We start from the raw sequence: 27,880 nt of genomic DNA, 5'->3' as shown, positions 1-27,880 counted from the left end.
GTGGGCACCCGATACAAGCGTGCACCGAATACAAGTTGTATACAGGGTGTAACAAAAGTGTTGTAGGTCTCTGAAATGGGTCACTCGTGAGATGATCTGAAACAAGTTTTTCCTTGACAAAAATGTTATCCGAGATTTTGTTAACGAGATATTAACAAAAAAAAACCCGACCAATTACAGTCGGAGTTTTTCGTTAATATCTCGTTAACAAAATCTCGGATAACATTTTTGTCAAGGAAAAATTTGTTCCAAATCACATCACAAGTGACCCATTTCACGGTCTTACAACACTTTTGTTGCACCCTGTATATCGTCGGCGCGTTTTCTTGCTTCTTGTTCTCATGGTACCGTACACGCCGTCTTTAAGCCCGAAATAGATTTAGGAAGCGTCGAGCTATGCGACAGGGCTTTGCCAAGTCGCCTCGGTGGTACATGAATGAGTGAGCTGCATGTGCGTACACGTGCTCCCGCTAATTTATAGCGTTGCGACGAATGGCGCGGAGATCCGAGCGCGAAAATTGCGAATCCTGTAGTATCGTCAGTAGCGAAACGTTTCGGTCGTTCGAGAGCACACGGTTCGGTAACGTTTGAACGTCTGCTAAGCCTTTTCATTTGTGGAAATGTGATCTGCAGTTCCTTTTAAGAAATTCAATATTTCCTAATCAAGAAAAAGTAAATAGTGGCGTTTCAAAAATGAATACAATTTGAAATCACAATTATCTCATAAATAGGATATGCCTTTTTGTCTTTCATTAACCCTCATCAGGATAGAATGAAGAAGACCCTCAGAGGCTCTAAGTACAGACTATCTGAAGTTAATAATTCTAAAATATTTGACTTTTAATTTAGTTAATTTATTTTGTAAAATAATAAATTTAAATTTTCCATTATTTATTGTATATATTATATTTTTCATTATGAAATAATAGAAGAACCTCAGAGGCTATTCTATCCGGATGAAGGTTAAGAGGCAGCTACTGATCCAAATGGTGGACACTTATTATTTTATGAATCACAATTATCGTATCGAAGGTGCGTTTTTGTTCGACCCATTGAACCGACAGTTTCATTTAGGACAACCTAATACAATAATATTTGTTACCTCTCAGGATATCTCTGTCAATGGAATAATTTGAAATCTCAAACAAACAGTTTATACACTAACCTTTTTGTCGTTGGGTTCGAACAAATCTATGCATTTTTTTTACCGAGACCAAAGATGTTCTCTTGGGTTCTAAAATTCAGACTGCAAAAATCGTCGTGTTCTGAATGGAACAATACGATACTTGACGTTCACGTGTGCGTACAATTGTGTGCGTGACGTTATGGTTGCCAAGACTGCGGCACGTATCGAACCCATCGCCACTCCAGAGAGGCATCCGCTAATCTTAGGCGAGAAACGTAGCCATTCAGGTTCAGGCGTAGAATAGAATGGGCAAAGGGGGGGGGGCTTTTGTCGTTCGCATCGTAGACCGCAAGGAATTGCGGTGCCTCCATGAATGCCTACCAGAATGAAACTTTCGCGATCGCCCAACTGTGCTCGGCAATTACCGGCTGTAAAATGTTCGGCATTGTGAAGCGCCTTTCGTAGAGAGAACCACTCACCTGATCATTTACCTTAGAGTTTCTTGACAGTAGTATTCACGAATGTACACGGTTTCGCCGGTAAGTTCCCGGAATAATTCAATGTAAACATAAATTTTGCACATAAACAAATTTTATTAATTCAATTCTTTATAAGAAACGCTTCTCCTCTCAAGACACTGCTTGCAGCGTTCCAAAAGTCCGTCAAAGGCCCTAGAGAAATAAGTTTTCTTTCCATAAAGTGTGTCGAATATTTTTGGATTCTTTAGTTTTGTTCAAAATTTGATCAAAGTCTCTGTAAATCAGTGAAACCGTTAAATCTGTGAAAATCTGGATCAGAATGTGTGAAAAACTGTGCAAAACTTAATCAAAATTTGAGATAAATCTATCGATAGGATGATGTCCCAAGTGAGTGAAAGAACAGAGCAGATTCCATATAATATAAAAATTTGTTAAAATAAAACTTTACATCTACAATCTCCAGCCCTGGCGCGTAATCGGATCGCAGCTATTGACCAAAAAATTCATGCAAGTTTTAAGCCGGCTGACGTGGTCAAACTGATGAAAAGTGTTTTCCACGCTTGATTTCGATACGTGGAGGATTTGTGCAGATTAAACAATTTCACTTAGCTGTTGATCCTTAATCATTACGAATCGTTTTGATCCGATTCACCTTTGTCTACCCTAACGCCAAAAACCCAACAAATTTTGTTCGCCGGCCCCAAATATATTGAGTTTGAGAGTATTTCAAATGGTATTTTTATAAAAGTATAATTTTACTTTTTCCAGAGGAGGAGCCGCTGGAAAATAACAAGACGAACGGGAATCACTCGACAGGTTCTAGAGGAAGTCCCGTGATCTCGAGCACGCGAATAACACCACCCTCGGCGACAGCAAACCCGAGCCACCTGACAGCCCTTCACACCGTGTCCCACCATCATCTCCCTCATCACCAGCAACACCAGCAACAGCAGCAACAACAACAGCCGACGCCGCCACCAACACAACAACAGCAACAACAACAGCAGCAGCAGCAGCCGCCACTTCACCATCACCATCATCATCACAATAATCACAACAGCACGCATAATCCGTACGTGGAGAATCACAATTCGAACCACACGCAGCAGAACGCCGGCAATCTCGTCGTCGACGTTGAAACGAACCACGACAGCAAGAAGCACCGAAACGGGTAAGAATACCATTGTCTTTTCTACTTAACCTTTTCATTCTCAGATTATTTGAAAATTACCAAACGAGTATTTTGTTGTCTTTTTTGTGTACATTATATAATATATCAAGGATTCACAGCAAACATTTTTACATTTTGGAACCGTCTAATGCCACTTTTAATTCGTTGCCACTCGGCAACTTTTTTACTTTTATCACAGTTATACATAATAATCCCCATTACAGACTCCTCTTGATTATTGTCCCGAATTCGGGTCCGCGTCGGGATATCTTATAGGAAGAAATGCTTTAGACCCTCATAAATTCGTTTTTTTGCCCGATGCCTGAGCCTCGGAAACAAAAACGAAGGGGCAACAAAGTATATGCTTGACAGGTTCCACGGCCTCCCCCTACCACTGGCCTGGACAATAATCGTATAGAACAAGCCAGACGATAATCGAGAGGACTCTGTATAATGTTATTATACATAATAAATCCCAATTTTTCTTACCTTTGATGACTAAACCTTCCTGAAATATTTGAAAGAAATTAGAGTTTTGTAAGTTTCTACTCAATTTGTAACAATACTCAACACTTGAATTCAATCAAAAGAAAGAAACAAAGGGCTAATAATGTCTTAGTTTACCGATAAGTCTTTAAAAGCATATCAAAATTTTTATCGTGTCATATATACAAAACCAGAAAAAAGTATTATATATTCACAGATAGGAAAAAATACACGATACAGTAAATCCTCGATGAGCGCTCCTCATTAAAAGGTCAGCGTTATCTCTGGGGATCTCCTTGTCAGTACCGAGGAGCCTTTGAATACTCATCGAGGATTTATTTAGTAGTAATATTTTATTTCATAATTTAGTAGAATACGTAGCCATATAGCTACAGTGAGAATGGAAGGGTTAATGTCGTCCCCTTTATGCTAGAACCATAAATGTGCGGATTTGATCGATACTGGGAAGTCATAGTTAAATGGAAGATGTAATAAGATAATTCTGGAGATTTAATTTTTTGAAATTTTCTTACAGATATCGGTTTTTACGTCAGATTTAAGTGTAACTGTAAAATAATTTTTTATTATCCCCCCCCCCTCTTCGTTTAGTGTCTTATTTAAAATCATAAATTACATTTATTAGAATCATCAATCCCATTTTTGATTCTGGTATAATAACAGCAGAAAGAAATCACACAGAAGTACAGGGTGATCAGTAAGTCATCAGCAACTGTGATTCAAAATACAAAAGTAATACAAAAAGATATCAAAATAATATTAAAGAATGTTGCCATTTTGGCGTAAAGTTAGGAACAAAAAATGTCATTCGACACATATTTTTAATAAAAAGGTGAAAATTTTCGCATTCATGGTTCTGGCATAAGGTGGACGAGATTAGATTGACGTATAAAATTTATTCAGTAATTTTTTCTTCCCAAAGATAAGACGAGGAAGTGTCATATATTTTGGGAAACTGACCGTACATGTATTCAGGTCGTACCAAATGAAATTGTCGGTAGTAGTAAATTAAATATGATCTACATTGTTTGTTGTGTTAATCAGAAATTGTACCATTACCATCTTTCTTTATCTCTTTTGATTATTGAATTCTTATCGTGATTGTTTGGCTACGTGACAAAACAATATGGTATCAATGGAACAGTTTTGAATATACTTTTCTAATATGAATTTAAATCGGGGCATAGCTGAATTAAATTATGATGCCTTCCGTTAGTCACGACATTCGCCAGATGTTTCCCCGACAAAAGATCACGTTTTGTGGTATCCTGAGCTGCTTCTAAAAAAGAAAACATTGCCTAAACGAGAGTCAATGGTTGTAGAGTTTGAAGAATTTATGCAGTCAGAAAATGCCACTTTTTATAAAAATTCAATATGGAAAATACTAAATCGTTTGAAGAAAACTATTAATCGTCATGGCGTATAGTTCAGTCGAATAGAATTTATATTTTCAAAAATAAGTGTTTTCGTGTCGATCTATAGACATGGCAAATTCATATGGTACAACTTAATATTATTTCGAAAGGATAAAGTTCAGATAATCAATTTCGAAACGGATTTTCTTTAACGATGAACTCTATAATATAATGTTATGGTCTGTAATACACTCAAATATGTAGAGAAATAGATTAAGTATAGTTTTGAAAATGGGATGTACAGTCCCCCATTAGTCCTTTACAATGGGACCATATGTCCCAATAAGTCTCACAATTAATGGAGACATACAAAATTGTAACTACCAGGACATAAGTTTGTTCAATGAAATCTCTTATGAATGGTAAAGTGTAAAACATTTAATACAGATTACAATCGTACAGCTTGAACGTACAGTTCAAGTAAAATACAAACTCCTTCTTTTTTACTTAAATTGCTACGTAATGCATTCTAGAAAAAGATAGAAGTTCTACAGCAACTTTTTCATTATTTTTTATATCATTGGACTGCGGATCTTATGCATTCACAGTAGAACGTCGATTATATCGGAATGGAAGATGAGTCGTGTGTTTATGGCATCAAAAGTCGTATGCTAAAATTGTGTACGTTCTGAAACTTGTATATTTGTTATTTGCCGACTACAGTGATCTTGGGAGGCTTAGATTTTTTTTAGAAAAGAATTAATGTAAGAAGTTAGGTCTACATGTTAGGCGAATCATGGGAAAATGTACCATTTATTAATCGTAAGCGAGTTTATGGTGAGCTATGCAATGATTTAAATAATAATGCAGGCCAAATTGTAATCGATCGTAGCGAATTCAGAGGTTTGCATGTGACATGAAAAATGCAATTATGACAATAATTAGTAGTGGTTGTGGAAGTAGATAAAAATAATCGGGCGCATGAAAGAAATTTGGAATTGATATTGTAAATAAATTTGTTACAAAATTGATTAAAATTATGGACGACAATGATATTGTTTCCTTTATGTTTGTTGAAGAGAATAATGGCACCAATGAAGCAATGTCGGGACCATGTACTATCTTATTAAATTGCAAAGCTGAACATGCCTCGGATATTCCACTAAAATGAACGAAAATGCGAGAAGAAATAGATACCGTTCGAATATTTATTCTTTGCAGAAATACAACGCTACGTATCGAAGATTATTTCATTTTTTACATTAAATTTACCGCGTGTTTTTTGAGACGGTGAACATCAACCTTCCTAAATTGTGTCCTATTCCTAGTTGTGTTATGATATATTTTTCAACTTTGGTGCTTCGAGATTGATTATCTAAGCACACTGCTTGTCACAATGGATTTTTTATGTCCCTAATTAGTTCGCATAATCGACGTTCTACTGCATAGAACATACGAATACGTGAAACACAATAAAACAAAAAGTTTAACAAAGATCAATGATGTTTCACCTTTATTTTTACCTTAATGAACTCCCTAATTTATGTTCTTCTGTCAGTCTAAAACATGTAAAATAGACTATCAGAGTGAAAGTTTGCATAAATATCTGCAGTCTAGGTATAATTACAATATAAATATTTGAGATAAACAGACGATGCTCCAAACTTCAGAACTGTGTAATGTTCCCAAAATCATTATCTTATATTAAAAATACTCGACAGGTTATTTCGACCGAAATATTAACTCAACTTACGTCAAGTCACAGTTATCAACGAATTATTTTTACAAAATGTTTTGACAATGATTACTTTGTGTTGAACCATGTAACGCTCCATAATTAATTCGCCATATATGCCCTAAACAATTGCCACAGCAGAACGAAAAACAACTCTCTTGGTTCCAAATAGCGGGATATTCAAGTCAGTCCGTTATAAGGGTGTCTCACCTAAGACTGAAAACTTAATATCTTTTTTATTTTTAATGATATGAGAAATGTTTCAGCCACAGTTTCAACGGTTTCAGAAGGGGAATATTGTTGGGAATATTCTTTTTTATGATCATTTTTTTTTTTTCGAATTTTGTTTAGGTCGCCAGTATTTTTTGGCCAGACAGCATGTAAGGTATCACAGGAGATGTTAAGGTAGGACAGCATATGTTAAGGTGCATTCAAACATGTCTAACATGTGACCTTGGGGTGACATTGAAAACATAATGAAATTTTGAAATAATATTAGGATTATATGTAAGCTTACTTTCTATGTTGACAATGCTCAAAATTATGCTTCGTAATTTTTTATTTTTTGAATGTTCAAATTCATCCCAAGGTTATAGGTAAGATATGTTTAAATTCACCTTAACACGTCCTGCATGATGAAAAAAAAAGTACATGCTGTCTGACAACAAAATACCAGCAACAAAAAAAGAATTCGAAAAGAATGACCATTAAAATAAATGTTCCATCTACGGTACTCCCCTTCTGAAACCATTTAAACTGTATTTGAACCATTTCTCATATCATTAAAAATAATAAAAACATTTGAGTATTCGATCTTACGTGGGACACCTTGTATATCATCTACCCTGTACATAGCGAAGAGCAGCAGTATCTAAGATCGTTGTCCCGACCTTTAAACGCTTAACAGAATTAAATAATTGTTTGCCAAGTGTGTACCCGTTTAAGAGAAAGTATCATTTTATTATAAAAATTGGTATTTCTAAATTACATTCCGAACAACCCAATAGATATCTAGATTATAATGAATTTGCCAATCTATGCTTGTACGCTCCCCTCTTGTTCCCTGTTCTTTCCTCGTCTGCATTTCTTCTCCTTGTCTCCGTTCCTCAGTCTCTTCGTCCGATATGTGTCAGCCTGTTGCTTCGCTCACCCTTTCTCTCTTCCCCCTCGCCCCTCCCCTTCTCCGCGATGACTCCGTCTTGCCCGTTCTCTCTTTTCTCGATGCACACGGGCAGTGGCGGCGACGAGGCAGAGAGTCAGAGTCTGCTGCTATCCATTCACGCGGTGCACGTGTCCAGGGTGAATGGCACGTGCACGGTGCGTTCGCTTACCCGCGTCGCATTACCGTGAGAGACCGGCGAAGACGTATCGTGACGCGTCGGGCTACGTGATCTTCGCGTAGGGCTAACTATACAGTGGGTGATCAAATTGTTATGAACACTTCAACCTACCACTTATTTGACTTTTGATCAAGAATGGAATTTAAAAATACACTTATAGTAGTAGGTACCTTCTTTATTACAAAACATATTGTTATGTTTTCACTGACATACAACAACGATTATAATTTCTCAAATATTATGTTTATCAATATTTCGTCATGCTACCCTTTGCATCCTGTAATTGCTTGAATTCTTCTCGGTATACTTTCAATATTTTGTTGATATAATATAATGCAAATATCTTGAATGAATTATCAATGGTAGCACAATTTGGTAGATTGTTATTCGACAAGTATGCGTCTTACTGTACACTGATTACTGAACATACCAAAGTATAGTTAAAGTAGGTGTCTGTATATTAAAAAAAAAGAAGCTAATACTTTATTATTATTGAAGTCATAATAACACCGAAAATATAAAGTGGAGTGTTCAGAAGTCAATCAGTGTAAGTCACTCTTTCATTAAAAATGACTTATGCCGTGTAAATACAATTTCATTGTTTATTTTATACGCAGCTAGTTTCATATGTATTTATCGTATACATATGAATTATTTTTTATTTGTTAGTTGCGATCTAACGCAGATAGGCAATGGTCGTAGGTCATGGGCCGTCAATACGGTCAGCAAATTGCCATAAACGGGGATTCCTGAACAGCTGCACATCACGTGCAAATATTCACTGTCCTAAAAACCATTCTTCATTGTATTTCGACGCTGACTTTCAGGAATCCCAAAAAATAATACATACACCACGCCCCACTTCTTCCATCTTTCTAACCACTCCTTCACCATTTCTTTCACAACATACACCAATCAAAGTTCTACATTTTCCACCATACAACCATCAGACAGAATACATTCAACCATGAAGCAGAACACATCCCTCGGTCAGTGCAAACACAACGTTAGTGAAGTTTAAGTGCGTTACCGAGTCGTGTTAGATTATTCAAGACACATCAGATCATCATACACAATCACACCATTTCACAAGGAGCTTTGCGATATTCATTTACCAACGAGCAGTGGGAAATCGCGACTTCATCGTAAGTACGCCGCAGCTATGAGTTAAAACGTCATTACTGTTTTACTGTACCATGGAATAATTTTTTACTCTTCTGCTGATATACCTGCTGAATATTTCATTCAATCATGTCGAAACGCTTGTATTAGTACAAGTTAATTACCGAAATTCATTCAAGAATTTGCGTTTCTCTTTCGATCTTCGTTTTTCAGAAAACAATCTAGTGTCTAGACTGTCTAGTGATTTATAGATGGGGGTTTTCGTTTCGATTTTATGAATATTTGTAGACCTATTCCTCAATGTTTACTATTTTTTAATATTATTATTTATGTAAGTTTCCATTCAAGCTTCTTCCAATAAGCCAGACTTAGAAAAACCCTTGGACCATAGTATCTAGACTTTTCATAGTAAATAGAAGTCTGCTGGGCCTAAATAAAGTGAATAGGGTGGATCCAGATTTACTGTTCGCATTTATTGTTTCTTTTTGCGCAACAACGCACGGGCACATACTTTGACAATTGTGAGCCAATTTTTGGCTAAAAAGCAGGTGACAAGACTTTCACATTCACCCTATTTGCCGGATTTAACTTCAGCAGATTTCTATTTATTCCCAAAAGCCAATTTCCACCCCATAGTCAAATTTCAAAACTTTTGCATCCACCTTATTCGCCGGATTTAGCTCCAGCAGATTTCTGTTTACTCCCAAAAATCAATTTAAACCCCATAGTCAAATTTCAACACTTTTGCATCCACCCTATTTGCCGAATTTAGCTCCAACAGACTTTTAGTTATTCCCAAAAGCCAATTTGTACCCTATAGTCAAATTTCAAAACTTGCATTCACCCTATTCGCCGGATTTAGCTCCAGCAAATATCTGTTTACTCCCAAAAGTCAAATTTTCGACGAAGGGAAAACAGCATGAGTCCTTTTTGGAAATTCAAAGAACCGTAACGAACTGTTCTAAAGCAATCCTCCAAAAACGATTTCCTTAAGGTCTTTGAAGGACTTCTGGATCGTTGAAATCCGTGTATTGACAGGGGAAGCGTTTATGTAGAGCATTAAATTAATAAAATTTGTTTACGTGCAAAATTTATGTTTTTATTGAACAATTATTCTGGGAATTTTGCGGACAAACGATGCCCATCCTAACAATACTGCTGCAAACATACGCGAACTTCATTCAAAAATATGACGCGATATAAAAATATACAGAAGATTTGCAATGTTTCTTTTTTTTTTTTTTTTTTTCATTTTCTTTCCTCGTAATCAGATCATCTCGTTGCGATTTCGTACGAAAGTGGCGCAAGAGTAATACACACGCTCTTGCACGATGGGTGCCAGAATTCTACGCAAATCGTTTTGAAATTGTATGACAAATTCGACGGACATCTCTGTCAGATCATCGTAAACACATCAAACGTTTGCACGGTTTCTGTGCGAGTGTCTTATGCGTTAACATTTCAGTACCATTAATCCATGTAAATTATTCCTGTTCGCTTGAGACACGAGATAATAGCATTAAGGTATACAGCTAACAGTTGATAGGTCTCTAATATTTGGACTGGTTCCGAAATAAAAAGCAATTGTGGCCACGAAACATCGTGTACCACATCTGTACGTGTACGTTTCTCTATTCTAGGCCGTGCGTAATCCGATCTGGCACGAGGGAGGTGCACAATAAACTGGAGAAGAATCGAAGAGCGCATCTGAAGGAATGCTTCGAATTGCTAAAGAGGCAGCTACCCTCGCAGGACGAGAAGAAGTCTTCGAATCTTTCCATTCTTCATGCAGCAATCAGGCATATACAGGTATGTGCACGTCCCTTTATTGTGTTGAGAACAATATATAGACCTAACCTATCATAACCTAACCTGTTCAGCAGTACATTTTTCGATCGGAAGCGCCCCCTAGTTGCGCAGTGACCTACGACAAGGGGTCCCAGTTAAGGCCCCTCTTTCCTATAGCGGCCGGAAAAAAGGTTGACACTTAGGAATTTAAAAAAAAAAGCGAAGGAGATATGGTAAAAAAAACTGCCTAGCCTTTATTTATTGTATAATAAATGAAGACCAGGACGTTGTCTTTGTCTGTGGGTTAAGATTAAAAAACGGTCTATTAATACTATAACTATTACACACCATTATAGAATTTTCAGTGAAGAGATTGTTTATGACGTACCTTCATACTAATTTGTATTAATAAACCCATTTTTTACTTGGATCCAGTTTCTCTACATTAATCCATAAAATCTACTGGATGTTTTCAAAATGACGATACAGCCCGTGCGGAGATTATTCTACATGCAAAAATGAATCGAAAATGTAGAATAAAATTTTTTCGTATGATGCTTTGTTTCTGAGATAATCCAATTTGAATATCCGCTAGGTACGCGTACAATTGAAATAGAAGTTATCTGACGTGTCTGTTCATTACATTCCGTTTCTACTTGCATGCCGGCACGAATATACAGGGTGTCATGTAACTGATGGTGCAACAGAATACGGTGTTATTCTACGTGAAATAATAAGTAAAAAATGTAGAATATAATTTTTTTATTTTAGACTTCGTTTTCAAGATAATCAACATTGAAAATCTGTTGGATACGCGTGCAAATTGAATAGGACGTGACCTAGCGAGCCTGTTAATTGCATTCCGTTTCTATTTACTACCATTATGAATACACGCGTTTCAGATTAATTTACAAACTTGATTTCCTCGAAAACGAAATTTCAAATGAAAAAATTTTATTCTACATATATTCTCCTCTTATTTTTTCACGTAGAATCACCCCTCTACCAGGTTATACCTCCAGTTATAATATCACACCATGTTTAGAAACATTTATTCAATTGCTATACAAAGAATTCTCTTAGGTCGATCAGAATTTTTTAACTGAGTACAATGTATGATATTGTACAAGTTTTTGGACGGTAGTGTACTTGTTTGTTTGTGTTTAATTGTACATTGACACAATAAATGGATTTACTTGCATCCCGGTGTCGTAGCATTATCATTGATACAGTAATTAATATACACAATTTTCGGTATATTTCGTCACGCGTCAATGTATGTAATTGATAAGATACGGCGAATTAACAGATTTCGAACGGTAACGACTTTCTCCAAATGCTCGATTCGGACAGTATTTTGGAATAATCTATAACTGAATCGCTCAGAGTATTTTTGTATCGTCAATAATTACCTTTCTCATTTCTTTTTTATTTCTTTGACTGCAACACTATGACGAAGGACTAGCGTGGCTGACCATTACCAACTGTTTCTACTTTTTAGTAAACACGTTCCGTGACACGATAAAATCTTCTACGGATTCTATTATCGCGTACCTATCTATTTATATCAAATGATTACATAATTTGAATAATACCATACTACCGTCGGTGTTTATAAACATATTAATTTTCAATAATATAAGTAGAAATAATTGGTGATAAATGATAAGCTATAAAGTGTTTCTACCATAACATCCTTGCTTTCTTTTGAAGAAAATTCCTGAATATAACTTTCTTTTCCGTCAGCTAAAGGGGCAAGGGGCCTTAAGACTTATCCGACAACCCAATAGATTACGCATTACACCTACTGAATGAGTGCTTGATTGCCAAATTGCTGGAAAATCATGAGAAATCATTGCTACCTCTACCAATCGCCATGGTTCAGAGCTCTCTCTGGCGGCGAGAGCCCAGAAGTTGCCCGCCACACCGTTCGTATCTTCCATCTCACGTTTTCTCCCTGGTTGCGTTCCCATCTTTGCGGTTTCGTCCTCCCCACCAGATCCTCTCTCTATCTTTCTCACCACCTTCTTTCTGTTCCCTGTCATCCGTCTCACTCTCTCTCGTCTTAGCATTGTCCACACGTACTTTTCTGTCTCGTTCTATTTTTGCCTTTCTCCCTTCGGGTCATCCTTTTCTTCCCGACTCACGCAACACGTTCCTCAACTCCGTTCGTCTCACCGGTTCTAATCGGCCTGTCCTCTCCGCGTGCGTGTTTTGCACGAACGTTTCTTCGTGTTTGCGTGTGTATGTGTATGTGTGTGCAGTCGTTGTACCTATATTGGTTCCACGTGACTACGCGGCCATCGGTGTCACGCCGCATGGCACGTACGGCACACGCTGCTATCCGAACTTTTATCGTTCGACGCCATTGTCGGTGGCTGTTAAGGTACGAAACAACGCTGCGCTTCGATATTTTCTAGATTCAGGGAATTACTGTTAGCGATGGGCGTTTGCCGCGAAAGAAAATAATCGTTCCACTGGTGTGGAAGATGGAAGCGGGATGTTACTCTTCAGAAAAATGTCAATAAACGAAACTCAGACGTAGTCACCAGATATAATTTCAAAGCACAATGTCACAGTTATTTCTAAGAATGATTTCAAATAATCAGAACATTATTTTGAAATGAAATTATTGAAAATAATATTCCGAAATAATATTTCAAATAATATCATTTCGGAAGTGCCCAGATCTGCTTCGAGGTATAGAGTGTAGCAACAAAGACAGTTTCCCCAGGATAGCGTCGAAAGTAAAGCAGTTTTAATCGCGTTCGAGTTGAAAATGTAATTCCTAAATTCTGCCTAAAAGTCAGCGGCATTTAAACCGCACTCCTGCGATTAACCGGTTGCAATAATAACTTGGCAGAATGGCTGGCAGATTTTCAAGATCGTTAAGCAAACCGCGGTATTATTTCCGAGATTAGTGTAGGCATCCGCTTGGTGTCCGGATGCGAACAGGAGATCTGCACACAACCGGTGGAAACGTTCCGCTTTTATGTGTCGGACTTCGTTAAACGCGGATAAACGTACTCTCCTTGAATATGCATGGACAGCGCCTGAAGTGCAATGTAATTATTATCGTGTGACACTTGAGTGGCCACGATAAAAGATTGATGTTCGATTAACAGCCGCGGGGTTAATAAATATTAGCTTGTGAAAAGGACGGTGAAAAAGGTGGTTATTTCGGGAACAAGGTGTTGGGAATCCGAGATTTTTAATGCATTACTTGATATAGCTTTTCGTTTACAGTAAATCCTTGATGTGTGTTCGAAGGCTCCTCGGCACTGAACATTAAATATTTCATAAACTAAGAAAAAATAAACTTAAATTTCGGTTATCGTCTGGCTTGTTCTACACGATTATTGTCCAGGCGTTATCCCCGTCACTGGGGAGGGGGAGTGGAAACTGTCAAGCGCATTCTTTGTTGCCCCCCCCCCCAACAGCTTTGTTGCCGAGGATCGAGCTTCGAGCAAAAAAAAAAATTTACGAGAGTCTGAAGCATTTGCTCCTGTAAGATTATTGTCCCGACACGGACCCGAGTTCGGGACTATAATCGAGAGAAGTCTGTATCAGTTTTTATCCCTTTTCAAATTACTAAGGAAACGAATCCCTAAGTTACTTTTGCCTCAGCCTGTACACAGGTACACATTCTATGGATGTTCAATTGGGGATGGTCGATGACTTCAAACCCTTAGCCACATTAAGTTACTCTTACCGGTTCATTTCTTTTCGGAAGATTCTAACCCACGTCCCTTATCATGCCGCTGATCTATCATGGTAACTCCTTTGTGAATCCCGGCTAGGAGAAGGCTAGGTGATCCAACAAAGATACAAGGGAGCAAGCAACACACGCACACATACACAGCGTGCACTTTGTCGCCTTCAGGCTTGGTAGGCCCTCGCTGTTGGTCCCTAGGCTATTACACAGTGAAATTTCATAAAGTAAAACGATCCGTCGTGACACTTGCGACACGGCAGATAGTGCCTCGATAAGGTAGAAAGAAACGAAAGCATTATTTGCAATATCCGTGGCGTGTGTTATATCGTGCTCGCGGGGGCTGTGTGTTGGAGGCGGTTTAACCACGTGCTTGCAGGCCGCGCGTGCGCCTATTCATGTAACGACCTTCGTTCTCCTTCCCCTTCGACCCCCTTCACCGTCTCTTTCCGATCTCTCTAGGCCCCTGCGCCTGCGTGTGTGTGTGTGTGTGTGTGTGTGTGTAAGTGTGTCTGTCCTCTATTTCTGTTCTGTATTTCCGTCTTTCTCGTGATCTTTCCCCCTTCCCCGATACGCTCTTCTTTGTCTCGCGTTGTTGTTTTGCTCTTGCACACGTCTGGCTATCCCTTGCTTTCTAGTAGACGTATCCCCTTTCCTCGGTAGCACGGTTCATGCTCGTTCCAACGACAAAAAGGCCTTCTTCTCCGTCTGTTTATATTTGTGTGCGAATAACCCCTTCGATCATCTCATCTCTGTCTCTGCGTTCTTCTTCATGCACGGCTGCCTTGCTCTCCTTTCTCTCTTTTTAAACTCCCCCTTCCCCTGCCTGGCACGTCGCAGATTTCCGCTTTTCTCTCCGCGGCCGGCTTACCTTAATAATCTTAGGCTCTCTGGTGGAGCACCATGTCGAGTCTTAACCACGTTGCAGAGGAAAAAAGAAACGAAATTACTTTTTGAAAAACCCAATATTATATTTATACATATTAATAATAAAAGAATCGCGTGGCGAGTGAGACACACCGTCAGAGTGCAAAGGGTTGAATGCCCCAGCCTATGTAAAAATATTGAAATTGAGTATAAACAGAAGCAGACCAAGCGATAAAATATGGCGACGATCGATGACCGGTGGCCAGGGGCTCGTGGGTTTACTATGTTGGTGTTGCACGGTCACCAGGCCTATATGGTTAACCAACCTCTACCACGTGTACCGTATCAGGATCGCGTTGGTAGCGGGTAGCGCACGTTGTCCCGTGCATTTCTTTACGAAACCGTTTCGCTGATGTCACACGACACGCTTATCGCCGTTTTAACGCATTCAGGACAGCTAGCGAATTCTTCGAAACACCCGCCACAAGCCAGAGCACAGTGGTTTCGAAATTACTAGACTGCGGAGTTTTATGTAAATATAGACTTTTGCCCGAAACACATTTTTTCGTACCATTCATAATTTCCAAAATAAGTGTCCTCAGATGATGACACACTGTATATTCCAGCTATTGACCCGTAACAGAAGAGCATCCATTTTTGAATTTCAATTTTTCGAGCGTTTTTACCACGTTTTCGCGATTTCAAACCACTGTGCGGCGTCGCTTACCTGGTAGTTATTATTAAATTCTTTTATCCAATAAACCACACTCTGTGTTTTTCAAGTAATTCACAAATTTTCATAATAAAACTTTAAACAAAATCGACTACACATTCAACAAAATTTCAACTTTCACATGGAAATAAGACTACGCCGCAGAAGAAGTGGAAAAGCAAGATATCATTAAGGTCTTGGTAAGGTTTCATCGGAGTTCTTAATCAGGCTCCAAGAGAAGTTTTTACATTACCGAAGTTCGTATAATCCACGTTATAAGAGTATAGAGGCCAGTAGTCCGATTATCATGAGTTCTCAGCTTCGATCTGCGTGACTTGTCGAGCACCGGTCGCGATTCAAACGAGGCACGAATCGGGCCGCACTTGATCAGATTTGAATTACACACATAAAGAATTTCGTCCTTGCATTTTCCTCCTCACCCCTCTCCCCCCCTTCGAGCTTCCGTGGAAGCGTGTGTATCGCTTGGTGGCTAGTGGTCATGTGCACACGTTCCTTCACGTGTCACTGTGTGCAATGCTGACGTCAAACGCAAAGCCTTATCGTATTTCGAGGGAGAGGTGTCCTGTGTCCGAAGGAGTATCATGTGACATTCGCGCGAACGTGTGCACGCTTTTGAAAATGAGGCGAAAATATTTCTATCGGCTTTCTCTTGCTTTTCCATGCCCGCGTCTCCGGCAGTCGATCTTAGAAAAACAATAACGTAACTGTTACTCGCGGTATGTAACTCTTACCCTTCTTAAAGGGGGAATTCTCGTGTCATGGCTTCAAGAAATCAGTGTTTGGGTTCATACATTGAAAGTATAACGCTTGAAAAACATATTCTCAAAATTTGATCTAATTTGTCAAAATAACGGAGTTACAGCCGATTTTGTAAGACGTGACCATCGGCCACCTCGTTTCACCAAATGTATTGAAGGTCATTTGTTACCGATTTAGCAAGACTTATCGAAAGGTAATTTATTAGAGCGATGCTTGAAAAACACCTGAAAAATAAAAAAAAAATTGTTCTTTTGATCTTAATATATTCGTCCCTGAAAAGGTTAAAAGTGTCACAAAATTGTCGGATTATTTATCTCGGAGACGAATAGTCTACAGTGAAGGGTTAAGATTGAGCCAGGTAAAGAATAAAAAAGGTTTTCTATCGTTTAACCTGAAATATAATACCTCAAACTTCAAGAACAGGGAGTATCGAATTATGAAACTTTATAATTTAGATGTTCCACTTGTACTCGTCACAAAACTCTAATGCCTTTGGTCGTACCGAAAGCCAATTAGTAAGCTACCAATGGTGGTAATTTCTTTTAATTAAGTTTGTGTACATTCTAAAGTTTCCTTACTCTATGGATTATTTCTTTTAGGATCCGTTAATTATCCAGAATATTTACCTGATCTAGTCGATGCAAAATATTCCAGATTCGTTTAATAACACTGTCAAATTGTAAAAATACGGAAAAACTTTATTTTTCAGAATTTAATACACTACTTTTGCCGATTTATATTTTATGCACTATACAGTTGGATTGGTCTGTTTCTTTAACACTGTTAGAAATATTCAAAAGTTTTATAATATAAAATTAAATCATGTCGGATACTTAGATACTTCTTATACACCTTAACCCACCGGTGCAGTTAAAATGTGCAATTGTGTGATCAAAGCTATTAAATTATACGAAAAAATACCTTTAACTTCCAAGCAGCGATATTTACAATCTTGTAAATATAATTCGCCACAGAATAATTATCCAACTGATGAGTATACAAGCCAACACGCAGTATACTTTTTCTTTCTCTACAGCGGAGTATAAAAAGTATTATTTTCAAAGTTACGTTAATTGGAAATATCTTATATAGCGTAATATCTGAGAATGAAACGTCAAACATTTATCGATGACGAAAATCAATCTATTTTTTCCGAGCAAACTTACAATTGAAAGAATTCTAAAAATGAGAGTTTTAAAGCATAAATATGATACCCCCTGCTGCCCGAATTAATTTTTATTGTGCAAAACTTTTTTTATTCGTATATACCGTTCACTACTGACCCAGTTGAACACATGGAAGTTAAATTTTCTATTTCGGAGGGTTCAGTTTTTTCAGCATATTGGATTGTCTAGAAAGTAATCTCGGATTTCTGCAGTAAATGATACTTTTTTCATTTCAATTCAAAGCACTGCTTCTATTTAATACACTATATACATATTCTTCAACGCGTCGTAAAAAAAAAAAAACATGTTTACATTGGTCAAGAGAGAGAAACATTCCCATTTCTTTGATAACAGTAAAAACTGGAATATGACCTCGAAAGTTACGCTGGGCAGTAGGGGGTTAATCCAGTTTTTCGTAGAAAAAGTTTCGGATGAATATAACAATACTCTCGGGGGCGGAAATGATGTTTCTACAACGTTGCGATAACTCTGTTGTAGACGTTGAGGAGGAAGGAAAGGGACTACGAGCACGAGATGGAAAGGCTTGCCAGGGAAAAGATTGCTGCCCAGCAAAGATTATTAGCTTTAAAGAAGGAGCTCGCAGCTACCTGGGATCACATTGATTTTAATACTCTTCTGCCGGAACAGAATTCGGCTACCGACGTAACAGCTACGAAAAGCGGTAAGTTTCCGATTGTAACAGGTACAATATGCTCGAAACAATTGGAGGATCGTTACCGTGAACGGTCCTGTTGCATCTAGCCTACTGAACAAATTCTATAACTTTTTTTTAAATCGATACTAATACCCAGTTTTGTTATAAAAATCTTTCTGTTAATAATTATTTGGCAACATATGAGTATTTCAGAAACCAAACTGATAAACTAATTTTCCGAAAAAAAGTAAACTATACAATACGATGCCATATTGAATTTTCAAACTCATAATATGAGTTATAAATTCTAAGTACATTTAAATCGGGCATACTGTAGATATCGACCCTTTTGTTGTTGTTAGCGTATATTATTGTTTTCTTGTAAATTTTATAGTTTCTCAGCTTGTAATGTTCTTTCTTTTTATGTTCTTCTAAGCTTACCACAATCTTTACGACGAATCCTATCGTGATGTGCAATACAATATAGGCGTGGAATAAATAAATATTAGCTTAGTGGGAAAGCAATAGTCGTCTGAACATATGTTAAGCTTACCGTTGTTGCTGCTAATAATCACACAATATACATATAATATAACATATATAATAGATTGAACATATTAAGGAACCGAATAAAGTAGCAGAAACTAATGCCTCCGATATTTAGGTACCTTACAAATCTGCAATGTTTCAACAAAAAATTGGTATTTTCGAATCATCAAAGTTCCCATTACAAGATGTGCTCTACCGGTAGTAATTAGTTCCGTTCGGTTCTGGCGCAAAACCGCGTCATCCGCTAGTATGGTTTTCAAAAACAATCGTAATCGACCCGAATCTCGGGACATCTAGAGTTAAAAATTACCGACCAATCGTGAACTCCGACTGTAAAGATTTATTTTGAATTAAGTTCTGTTAAAGTTTCAGAAAATATGGAGGTCGACGTTACGGGGCTCGCTCGGGGCGGCACGAGGTACAGCAGCACCAGCAGCCTGAGCAGCGCGGCAACTGCCAGTTCACCGCAGACGCTTCAAACCACCAGCAGCACCGCTTCCAATATTCATAATCAAGTCGCGACCGCGGCTGTTGTCTGCCAGACGCAGGGTCTGAACCTCGCGCAAAGTTCCAGGGAAAGTCCACCTGCAAGCTCAAGTCCTGGAACGTCTACGCCTAGCATTCCTACCCCCGCGCAGGTAAATCTCGAACACCGAAGGAACAAAGTGTTGTCCGCTGCAGAAACGTTATACCACACATGATGACTCGATTAACGTGCCCAACCAAAACGTTAGATTGTTACGCGTATGATATATACAGGGTATCCCAAAATAGCTTCGACTCTCAGAAATGAGGGGTTCCTGGGATGATTTGAAACAACTTTTTCCTTAGCAAAAATGTTATCCGAGGGTTTGTTAACGAGATATTAACGAGAAACCTCGACCAATCAGAGCGCGAGTCTACTGGCCGAGTAACCAACGCTACCACGGGTACTTGGGTTTAATAGTAATTGTATGAAGATACGTCTGTAATTTTAAACTGAATTTTTGAATAGAAAATACCACGAGAACATAATCTTACAATTCAGTAATCAAGAAGGCATTATTAATCGAAGTTGCTAATTTCTACGTACGATTACATAATATTTTTGTTTTTACTTTCACTCAAAGAAAGATGATTTTTCTGTGTAAATACTTCATCGACGTCCAAAACGCTTTTCACCGCGAGAGCTTGTAAATAAATATTATTCGTTCTGCGATCACCGCGGTGAAGTGTTTGAAACAAGGATATATTTCCAGAGGGAAATTTTTGTTCGTCATTCAAACTGGTATGAATTTGTGGAGCATTGAAAACTATTGAACGCGTATTTTGTTTGTTTTTGCTAAAAAAAAAAGGTTTGAAGAGGTGAAACAACCCCTTCAAGTTCGCCACTCGAAATACTTTTTACGATTACGTGTAAATTGATTCTCGTATCGAAAAATGTTTGAAAGGAAAATTGCGCAATTTTTAACGTAGAATTATATTGGCCGTCTCACCCCCTCAAACCGTTTTGAAGCAAAAACAAAAAAACACGTGTTCAATCATTTTTAATTCTCTACAAATTCATGCCAGTTTGAACGACGAAAAAAAATTTCGCTTTGGGGGTGATATTCCCTGGTAAAATTCACCAAGCTGGACCGAACGAATAGATTAGTCCCTAAACGATTCGGTTTTGACTTTGCTTCCAGGAGAAAGTGAACACATCGCCGACCGGCATAGTCCAGCAGCCGCATCAGCTGCATTTGCCGATCAGCGCACAGATGTTGAACACGAACCAGGGCCTGGCGACAATCGTCCCGACGTTACAGCACCTTGGGCCGAGCCTGAGGGTGATACCAGGCGACACCAGGCAGCTATTGGTCGCGCACACGGCCGGCAACAACGAATCTCGACCGTTGACGTTGGCCGTGCAGAATTCTGCGGATCAATCGAGGCCGCTGATCGCCGTGCAATCGAACACTGGAAGCGAGCCAAGGCCCGTCGCGTTGGTCGTTCACTCGTCCACGGCCAACGACAACAGGGTGACGTTCGTGCATTCTAATCTGTCCAACAACGACAGGTCGTTGGCCTTAGCCGTGCAGTCGTCCGCCAATGACGTCAGGCCGGTCACATTTGTGCATTCGGCGAACGAGGGAAGGCCGTTAGTTCTCGCCGCGCATTCTCCTGCGTTGAACGTGTCGAGTGAGTAATATAGAATTTTTCGGGGCGACGATCCGATTGTGGACAGTTTTGCCGGATAATCCTCCGACGTGGACGATGATGCTCGACTGGAGCCGATTATTCTTCGTTTCAGTTCATTAGTGAGAACACCAAACACGTTGTGGCATAGTGTCGGCTGATTCATAAGCAGTTAGAGCAGTTCTAGATTTTTTTTTTTATAGGTACTTTTGGTTTCTTGATGTATAATGTATGGAGTGTGCCGTCAAGTTTATACGTACAGAATAGCGTTATTGTTTGAAGTAGTAAGGGGAAATGCTGTTTATGAAAGTTTTGAAGATTTGAGGGGGTTGTAATATTGTCACGAGCGATTCTTTATGGGTGGATGCGTTGGAGTATTTAAAAGTCAGTGTCAGTTTTTGTGTGGTCTATGCCTGTGAACATTTTAGGGTAGTTAGGGGTTAATACATGTTACGTCTCCCTCAAAACAATGCAGCGTCTGTCTATAACATTTGTTTGTATTATTTAATTTATGGTATATAGAGTTGATGGTGCATCCTACTTAATCATTTTGTTTCATCTGAAGTTTAACGCGAGGATTATCCATATTATTGTCCTATAATAAGTTGCAGTCTAATCCTTAATAATGTCTTCAACGTAAAATTCTGTTACAGACGCTCAAACAAGGATAAGAGCAGGAGACGCACAAACCACGCATAAAATGGTCGGTGGTGTGACACTCGTCGGTGGAAATGGATCAGAGCTGACTAGATTACCAGGTGGTGCCGAATTAAACATACTCCCAGCAAATGGTATGCTTGTGTTTCAACATATTCCAATCCCGTCACTCGTCTAATGTTATCATTTCGAGGAACATATTCGTATTTCTTTCAACATATACAAGAGCAAAAGATTCTGTGTTTTATTGAAAATTCCTCGAAAAGTTTGTTCAGCAATACCCTCATACTTGTCTGAAATTCTGGGGTAACAATATACAATGTAGCCACAGAAATGTCGAGAATATCGAAGCGGAAAACCTTTTTTTGTGCCTGACCACGCGTCTATCATCCGATCAGGATGGAAAACATGACACATGGAGGGTCAAGCATATTAAGTCGTCGAAAACAGCCTTTAACTTAAAAGTTGAATGATGTAATCATTTAAAAATCTCATGAACTATTAGATTGGCGTATATATCTCTTTGACGAAATATTGGTCCACAAGTAAAACGATGTACGACATGTATAAACTTGAAGATATTGCAATATCGATAAAATGGAAATGAAAATGTATTTTAGTGGACAACAATTTGATTTATGTATATAAACTTTACAAAGTTGTAATGTTGATGATGTAAACGGTGGTCGTTCATTTATTTCCATCCGTCCACCATCCCAATAGTAAGTGGTAAAGGACACAGCGAGGTATATTCCCAACTTGTCTATAAAAATGCAAGTTAGTTGATCCAGTGCTTTATCGGATATATCTATGTGGCCAGTTTGGAAAAAAAGTTATTCGTGCTTGTGCAGTAATCTGGACACTACGTCCTTTAAACCTTTCTAATATTAATACTTCTTTAAATTTGGATAAAAGGATTTGTAGTCAACAATTTTCCACAAAGGGTTTATTTTTTCTCCAAACTATAGAATGTTTCCTTAATCCTTAATTATAGACCACTCGTCTCAGAGACGAATTCGAACTTTTCCTTCATTAGTACAATCTACTGGAGAATTTTGGAAGCTCTCTAACGTTTGAGTACCTTCAATTGACAATAAGTGGCACACTATTGTCGAAATTGAAATTATTCTCTCTGATACGAGTCGCCTGGAGTTAATGGTTAACCCTCTATAACGCCATATAACTTTGCTAGTCATACCAATTTTGCTATTATTGAGCATATGAGGATGTTTTGTTTCCACAATCGACCAATGTAGCTCGAATATTACAATATGGCTGCTCATGTGAAAATACGCAACTGTCCAGTGTGACCCGAAGGTCAAAAACTTATTAGGGAGAAACTAAAACCTTTAGAAATGTAAATTTAACATAAATGTTTTTAACTGATCAGTAGTAAACAGTATATACAGATAAAAATATTTTAAGCAATAGGAATTATTTGAGTTATACAGGCATAAGTAGAATTGGAAAACTGTAGAAAGTGGGAGGGTACAATGGCTATGGTCGTTAAGGCATAGGCCAGCCAAAGAGATCTCGAAGGGCCGCGGGTTCTAGTCCCGCTTGCCCGGTCTGAATTTCTCCTTAGGATTTTTTTTCTGAAATATAAAATAAAATAGCATCATATACCAAAGGCAGAGTCGCACTGTTGCGATTTTGTAATGAATGATGCAAAAATAAAATATTCATTGCAGAACGATCCGTATGTATGTTCTATACGGGTCGCTTTGAAGATGATTGACATCATTTTTTGTAACATTATTTCTTTTCGTAGGACTGCGGAAAGTTGTTGTTCTTGTTCTGGTGGGCTGTAATTAAGCAATTTTTCAACTAAATAATTTTATTCTAAAATATCTAACATTATATTTAACAATCGCTTTAAAAAATTATTCAGATTGCATACAGCATTTTTTGCAGTTTCCAGTTGTTTTAGTTACATTATCATCAATTATATCGTGTCAATATCTACACGGTGCTTACTATACACAGCCTTGATTAACTAATTAATTTTCGGTTATGTGAGATATTACAGATAACTCCTATAGTATGTTTATTACGAGCTGGACTGCAGGACGTGTGTATTAGTAGCTTAATATTTTTAAATATTATACAAGTTGTCTCACCTAAAACTGAACACCTAAATACATTTAACAATTCTCATATCATTAAAAGTAAACAAGCTACTTAGGTGTTTGGTCTTAAGTGGAACACTCCGTATATTTACTTATGAAATAGGCAATGAAAGTTGATCGAAACTTATCGTATCAAGAAAAATGATATTGAAGCTGAATAAAAATCACGTAAAATAATAAAATTTCTGTTACTAATACCATACGTACAAAGAAGAAAAAAAAACAGTCATTTGTGCTTTAATGTACCATAGTTCGATTATTTAAGAAAATTCGATTACGAAGGTTCGTTTCGAGGTTCTACTATATCGTGTCTAATTCGTTACGTATTCCATCTGTAACTCACTTAACTAAAATAATACGATTATCTTAAAGACGGTTAAATAATGAGTCCATTAAATATACGATATTCTGTATTCTTCCGAAACATCAAGACACATGATTCATTCCTGAGAAGACAAACGCGTGGAAGGCGTAGCCGGGTCATGTCTGATCCATATCGAAATCTCGTGTAAACGTTGTAAAAGCTGTTAGCCTACGTTTTAACGTAGGCTTAAAGTCTGTGTCTCGGGTGATGCACATTGGTCATCCTTCAGTTAAAAATGGGGCAAACTTTTCGCAGTACCTACCTAATATACCTACACTGCGTGGCATAACTATAAAACCACCCTAAAATTTTCAATTCTTACGTATTGTGGTAAAAATAAAAACAACCCAAGTATGCTATGCCCGAAATCGTGTCGAAGAATAACGTTTCTCCAGGAAGCGATAGATTCCCAAAAAAAAAAAAAAAAAAAAAAAAAAAAAATGGTTTTTATTTTAACCGCAGTGCATAAGGATTAGCAAATGTTAGGGTTGTTTTTATAGTTACGACCACGCAGTGTGTGTTCTCGTAAGTCCCATTTAATCTAATCGCCACGCAGCGCAGCTGATCGTGTAATTTACTCTTGCGGGTTACAGGATTAACACTGAGCCACGCAGGTGTATCGCTTCAAGCCACGACAGGTAAACCCGGCTCGACAGTGATGCAGAATGCTCCGTCCACAGAGGGTATAGCGCACATTGTTGGCCCGCACACACCTATATCCGGCCTGACGCCAATCGTTACGCCGATGACCGTCGTCTCGCAGGGGAATCAAGTGACCGCTCATATCCTGGCCCCGTCGAGTCTCGCCGGTAAAATTGTCACCACGCCGATCCTGAAATCGGTCGCCCAGATGCCGATCGTGAACGCTCAGTACATCAACACCACGACATTGGTGAAGCCTGTCGTTGTGGTCAGCTCGCCGTCAACGTCCGCGCCACAGTCGACGACGGCGTCCAGCACGCAACCCTCCTCGACCACGCACTCGACCGTCTGACAGAATCAAAGGAAGTTGAAATTCGTTTGAGGAAAGACTGTCCCGTATCGGTGTGTCGAGGTACCCACCAGCAACACTGGTGATGGATCGGCTGTGTTCGATCGACACGACCCCGTGTTCCGTCGTTACGCGACATCTTCGACGCGTATCGGTTCGATAACCGCCGCGTGAAACGACATCATCTGGTCGCGTAGGCTAACGCGCGGATTCAGACGAACGCGACTGCAGAGTTAGCATCCTGGATAGAGAGAGAGAGAGAGAGAGAGAGAGAGAGAGAGAGAGAGGAGGGAACGGTTTTATCCATCGCGCGCTGTACTCCCCCCGACATCGAAGGAAGGAAAGTTATATTCTATTTTTTAATCGTCGAGCTTGCGCTCCTCTTGATTCACATTCGACGCTTTTCAAGCTCTTCCAAAGAGTTAAACCCGACTGAGATGCTGTTGGAAAGCCTTTGCTCGACTTGCACGATTGCGTAAGGTACCCCGAGGACTACTTCGATAGAAGTAGACGCTACCACTCTCACCTCTTGCGGTTGAATGTATTCGAACATTATGAAAATGTTGCGATCAGCCAGCTGTAAAGTACGTGAGAGACACTGACGGATACCTGGCCTATATGACAAGATATAGGGGGTGAATCCGAGATTTCACTCGAAGTATTGTTCGTACTACATTACACGTGAAACGTTCTTTTGAAGCTTCTGCGAGAAACATTCATTCGGGATTGATCTTATATATGTGTTATTATATAATATTGAAAATCCCGTTTGTTCACTCCGTAATCGTGTGACGGCTTGTTGCGTCGTCACTTTGTCCGTGCGATTTTTTTTAACCCTGCCACGGTCGTCGGTTTACAGCAATACATATGAAATAACGACGTTGCGTGTTGGCAACAATGTTTTTATAATACTCGTCGCGAATATAAGAACATTTTTGAACGAAATAGAACACGGTTTGGGTGAAATGGGTTTGTTGGAAAAGCGTAAAAATTGCGATCGGATCGATAAAGGCCCGTTAGACTCGTGGCAGGGTTGAATCGAACACGGGCCCGTACTATTTTCCCTTGGTATCATGTCGCAATTGGGGAAGTTCGGCAAAAGTTGGACAGGACATAAACGACTGCGTTTAGAGTGATGTTAAATTAATGAATTTTTAACGATAAGATTGGTTTAAATGTTTTGAAATTGATCGAAATCTTGAAATCGGATGGATGATATATGCATGTGCTTATTTTTGTTTTTTTTTTTTTTTTTTAAATTATCGTATATAGTGGCTGTGGAGAAACGATTATCGACGAGCATTATTAATACGCCTGCGTTTACTTTCGGGAAATTCGGTTCGTGAACAAAAAAAAAAGAAAATTAAGGTTCTCTTTTCGTCGTAATTACGCCAAGGAGCACACGGTGTGTACATTTACAAACACGCTCAAGTATTTATTATTCGCTTATATTTATTTTACAAATATATTTGAGCATGCATCGTGCGTTCGCGTTGGCCCACCGAATACATTCAGGACTTGGTGGTTGGTTAGTCATCCGGCTGTAAATCAAGAGAAGTCATGTATCTGCAACAGGACTCACTGTGTGGTCACCGTACCCATAATCAATGAAACGTATAAACATTATGATATATCGTTCATCATCTTATTAGAATGAATAACACATTCGAACAGGTAGGATGACTCCACCAGTGTTTGTCACATTATTTTATTGCTCTTATCAATAGACCGCGAAAGTTTATGCAAATTCAAAATTTTCGATACTATTTCGTAGAATGAAAAATTGCATCAAACTTTAAATTCTATATCAGAGGCTTTACCGCGTTTATAATAATACGCAAGCAGCGTTACAATTGACTAAAACTTGTATTTTATATTGCGTTTCGTAAGTCGAGGAGTACTGTAAACGCATAAACTTCCGTTAATCCATTTATTAACACGTTCCATGCACCCAGGCCTTCTAGCGTGACGTTCCGTTCACGCCGCGAAGGTCAAAACTGGAAGTCTGTCATGTGCCATCGATGGTCCCACTCGGTCAAGGAACGTGTTAACACGTTCACTGCTATGCCTATTGCGGCTGACTTTCCGTTCACGCTGATCTTATTATTTGACATTTGAATTTCTATTTTGTGACGGTCACCGGTGACCGACGTGGAGGTGAACGTAAAGTATTATGTCAGTAATCGTCGTGGTGGTAAATGTGTTTAAAAAAAGATCTATGTGACCGCTAGTGAAATAAACAGAGGAAAGGCAATTAATAACGATAAGGATCGTTTAGGGTAAAATCGAGAGAAAAGACAGAAATCGACAGAAAATTCCTTTGTTTTTTTTTTTTTTTTTTTTTTTTTTTTTTTTTTCAAAAATTTTCATCGGGTTCATTTCAATGACGCTCAGCTGTGACTTGATAATATCAACAAGAGTAACGTGATCGCGGACGGAACATTATTATTTTGCATAATAATCGAAGCTTCTTCGTCGTGTTCGCAAAAGAAACCCTGGGACTACATACTTGTACACACGT

General features: G+C 38.6%; 1 protein-coding gene across 2 annotated transcripts in view; it reads left to right on the top strand.

Moving 5' to 3' along the window:
- Positions 1 to 25,844, top strand: part of LOC107187619 (flocculation protein FLO11-like) — a 47,993-nt gene extending 22,149 nt beyond the window's left edge. For both annotated transcript variants that reach the window (XM_015575761.1, XM_015575760.1), the window contains exons 4-10: positions 2,374 to 2,776; positions 10,473 to 10,641; positions 18,356 to 18,539; positions 19,428 to 19,699; positions 20,729 to 21,221; positions 21,872 to 22,009; positions 24,962 to 25,844. In XM_015575761.1, coding sequence (XP_015431247.1) covers positions 2,374 to 2,776; positions 10,473 to 10,641; positions 18,356 to 18,539; positions 19,428 to 19,699; positions 20,729 to 21,221; positions 21,872 to 22,009; positions 24,962 to 25,362 — 2,060 coding nt within the window. In that variant the 3' untranslated portion in view covers positions 25,363 to 25,844. The remainder of the gene's footprint in view (positions 1 to 2,373; positions 2,777 to 10,472; positions 10,642 to 18,355; positions 18,540 to 19,427; positions 19,700 to 20,728; positions 21,222 to 21,871; positions 22,010 to 24,961) is intronic.
- The last annotated feature ends 2,036 nt before the right edge of the window (positions 25,845 to 27,880 follow it).

Source organism: Dufourea novaeangliae, unplaced genomic scaffold, assembly GCF_001272555.1.
Source record: "Dufourea novaeangliae isolate 0120121106 unplaced genomic scaffold, ASM127255v1 scaffold89, whole genome shotgun sequence".
Taxonomy (NCBI): Eukaryota; Metazoa; Arthropoda; class Insecta; order Hymenoptera; family Halictidae; genus Dufourea; species Dufourea novaeangliae.
Note: the sequence above shows the minus strand (reverse complement) of the source record. Positions and strands in the feature narration are given on the sequence as shown.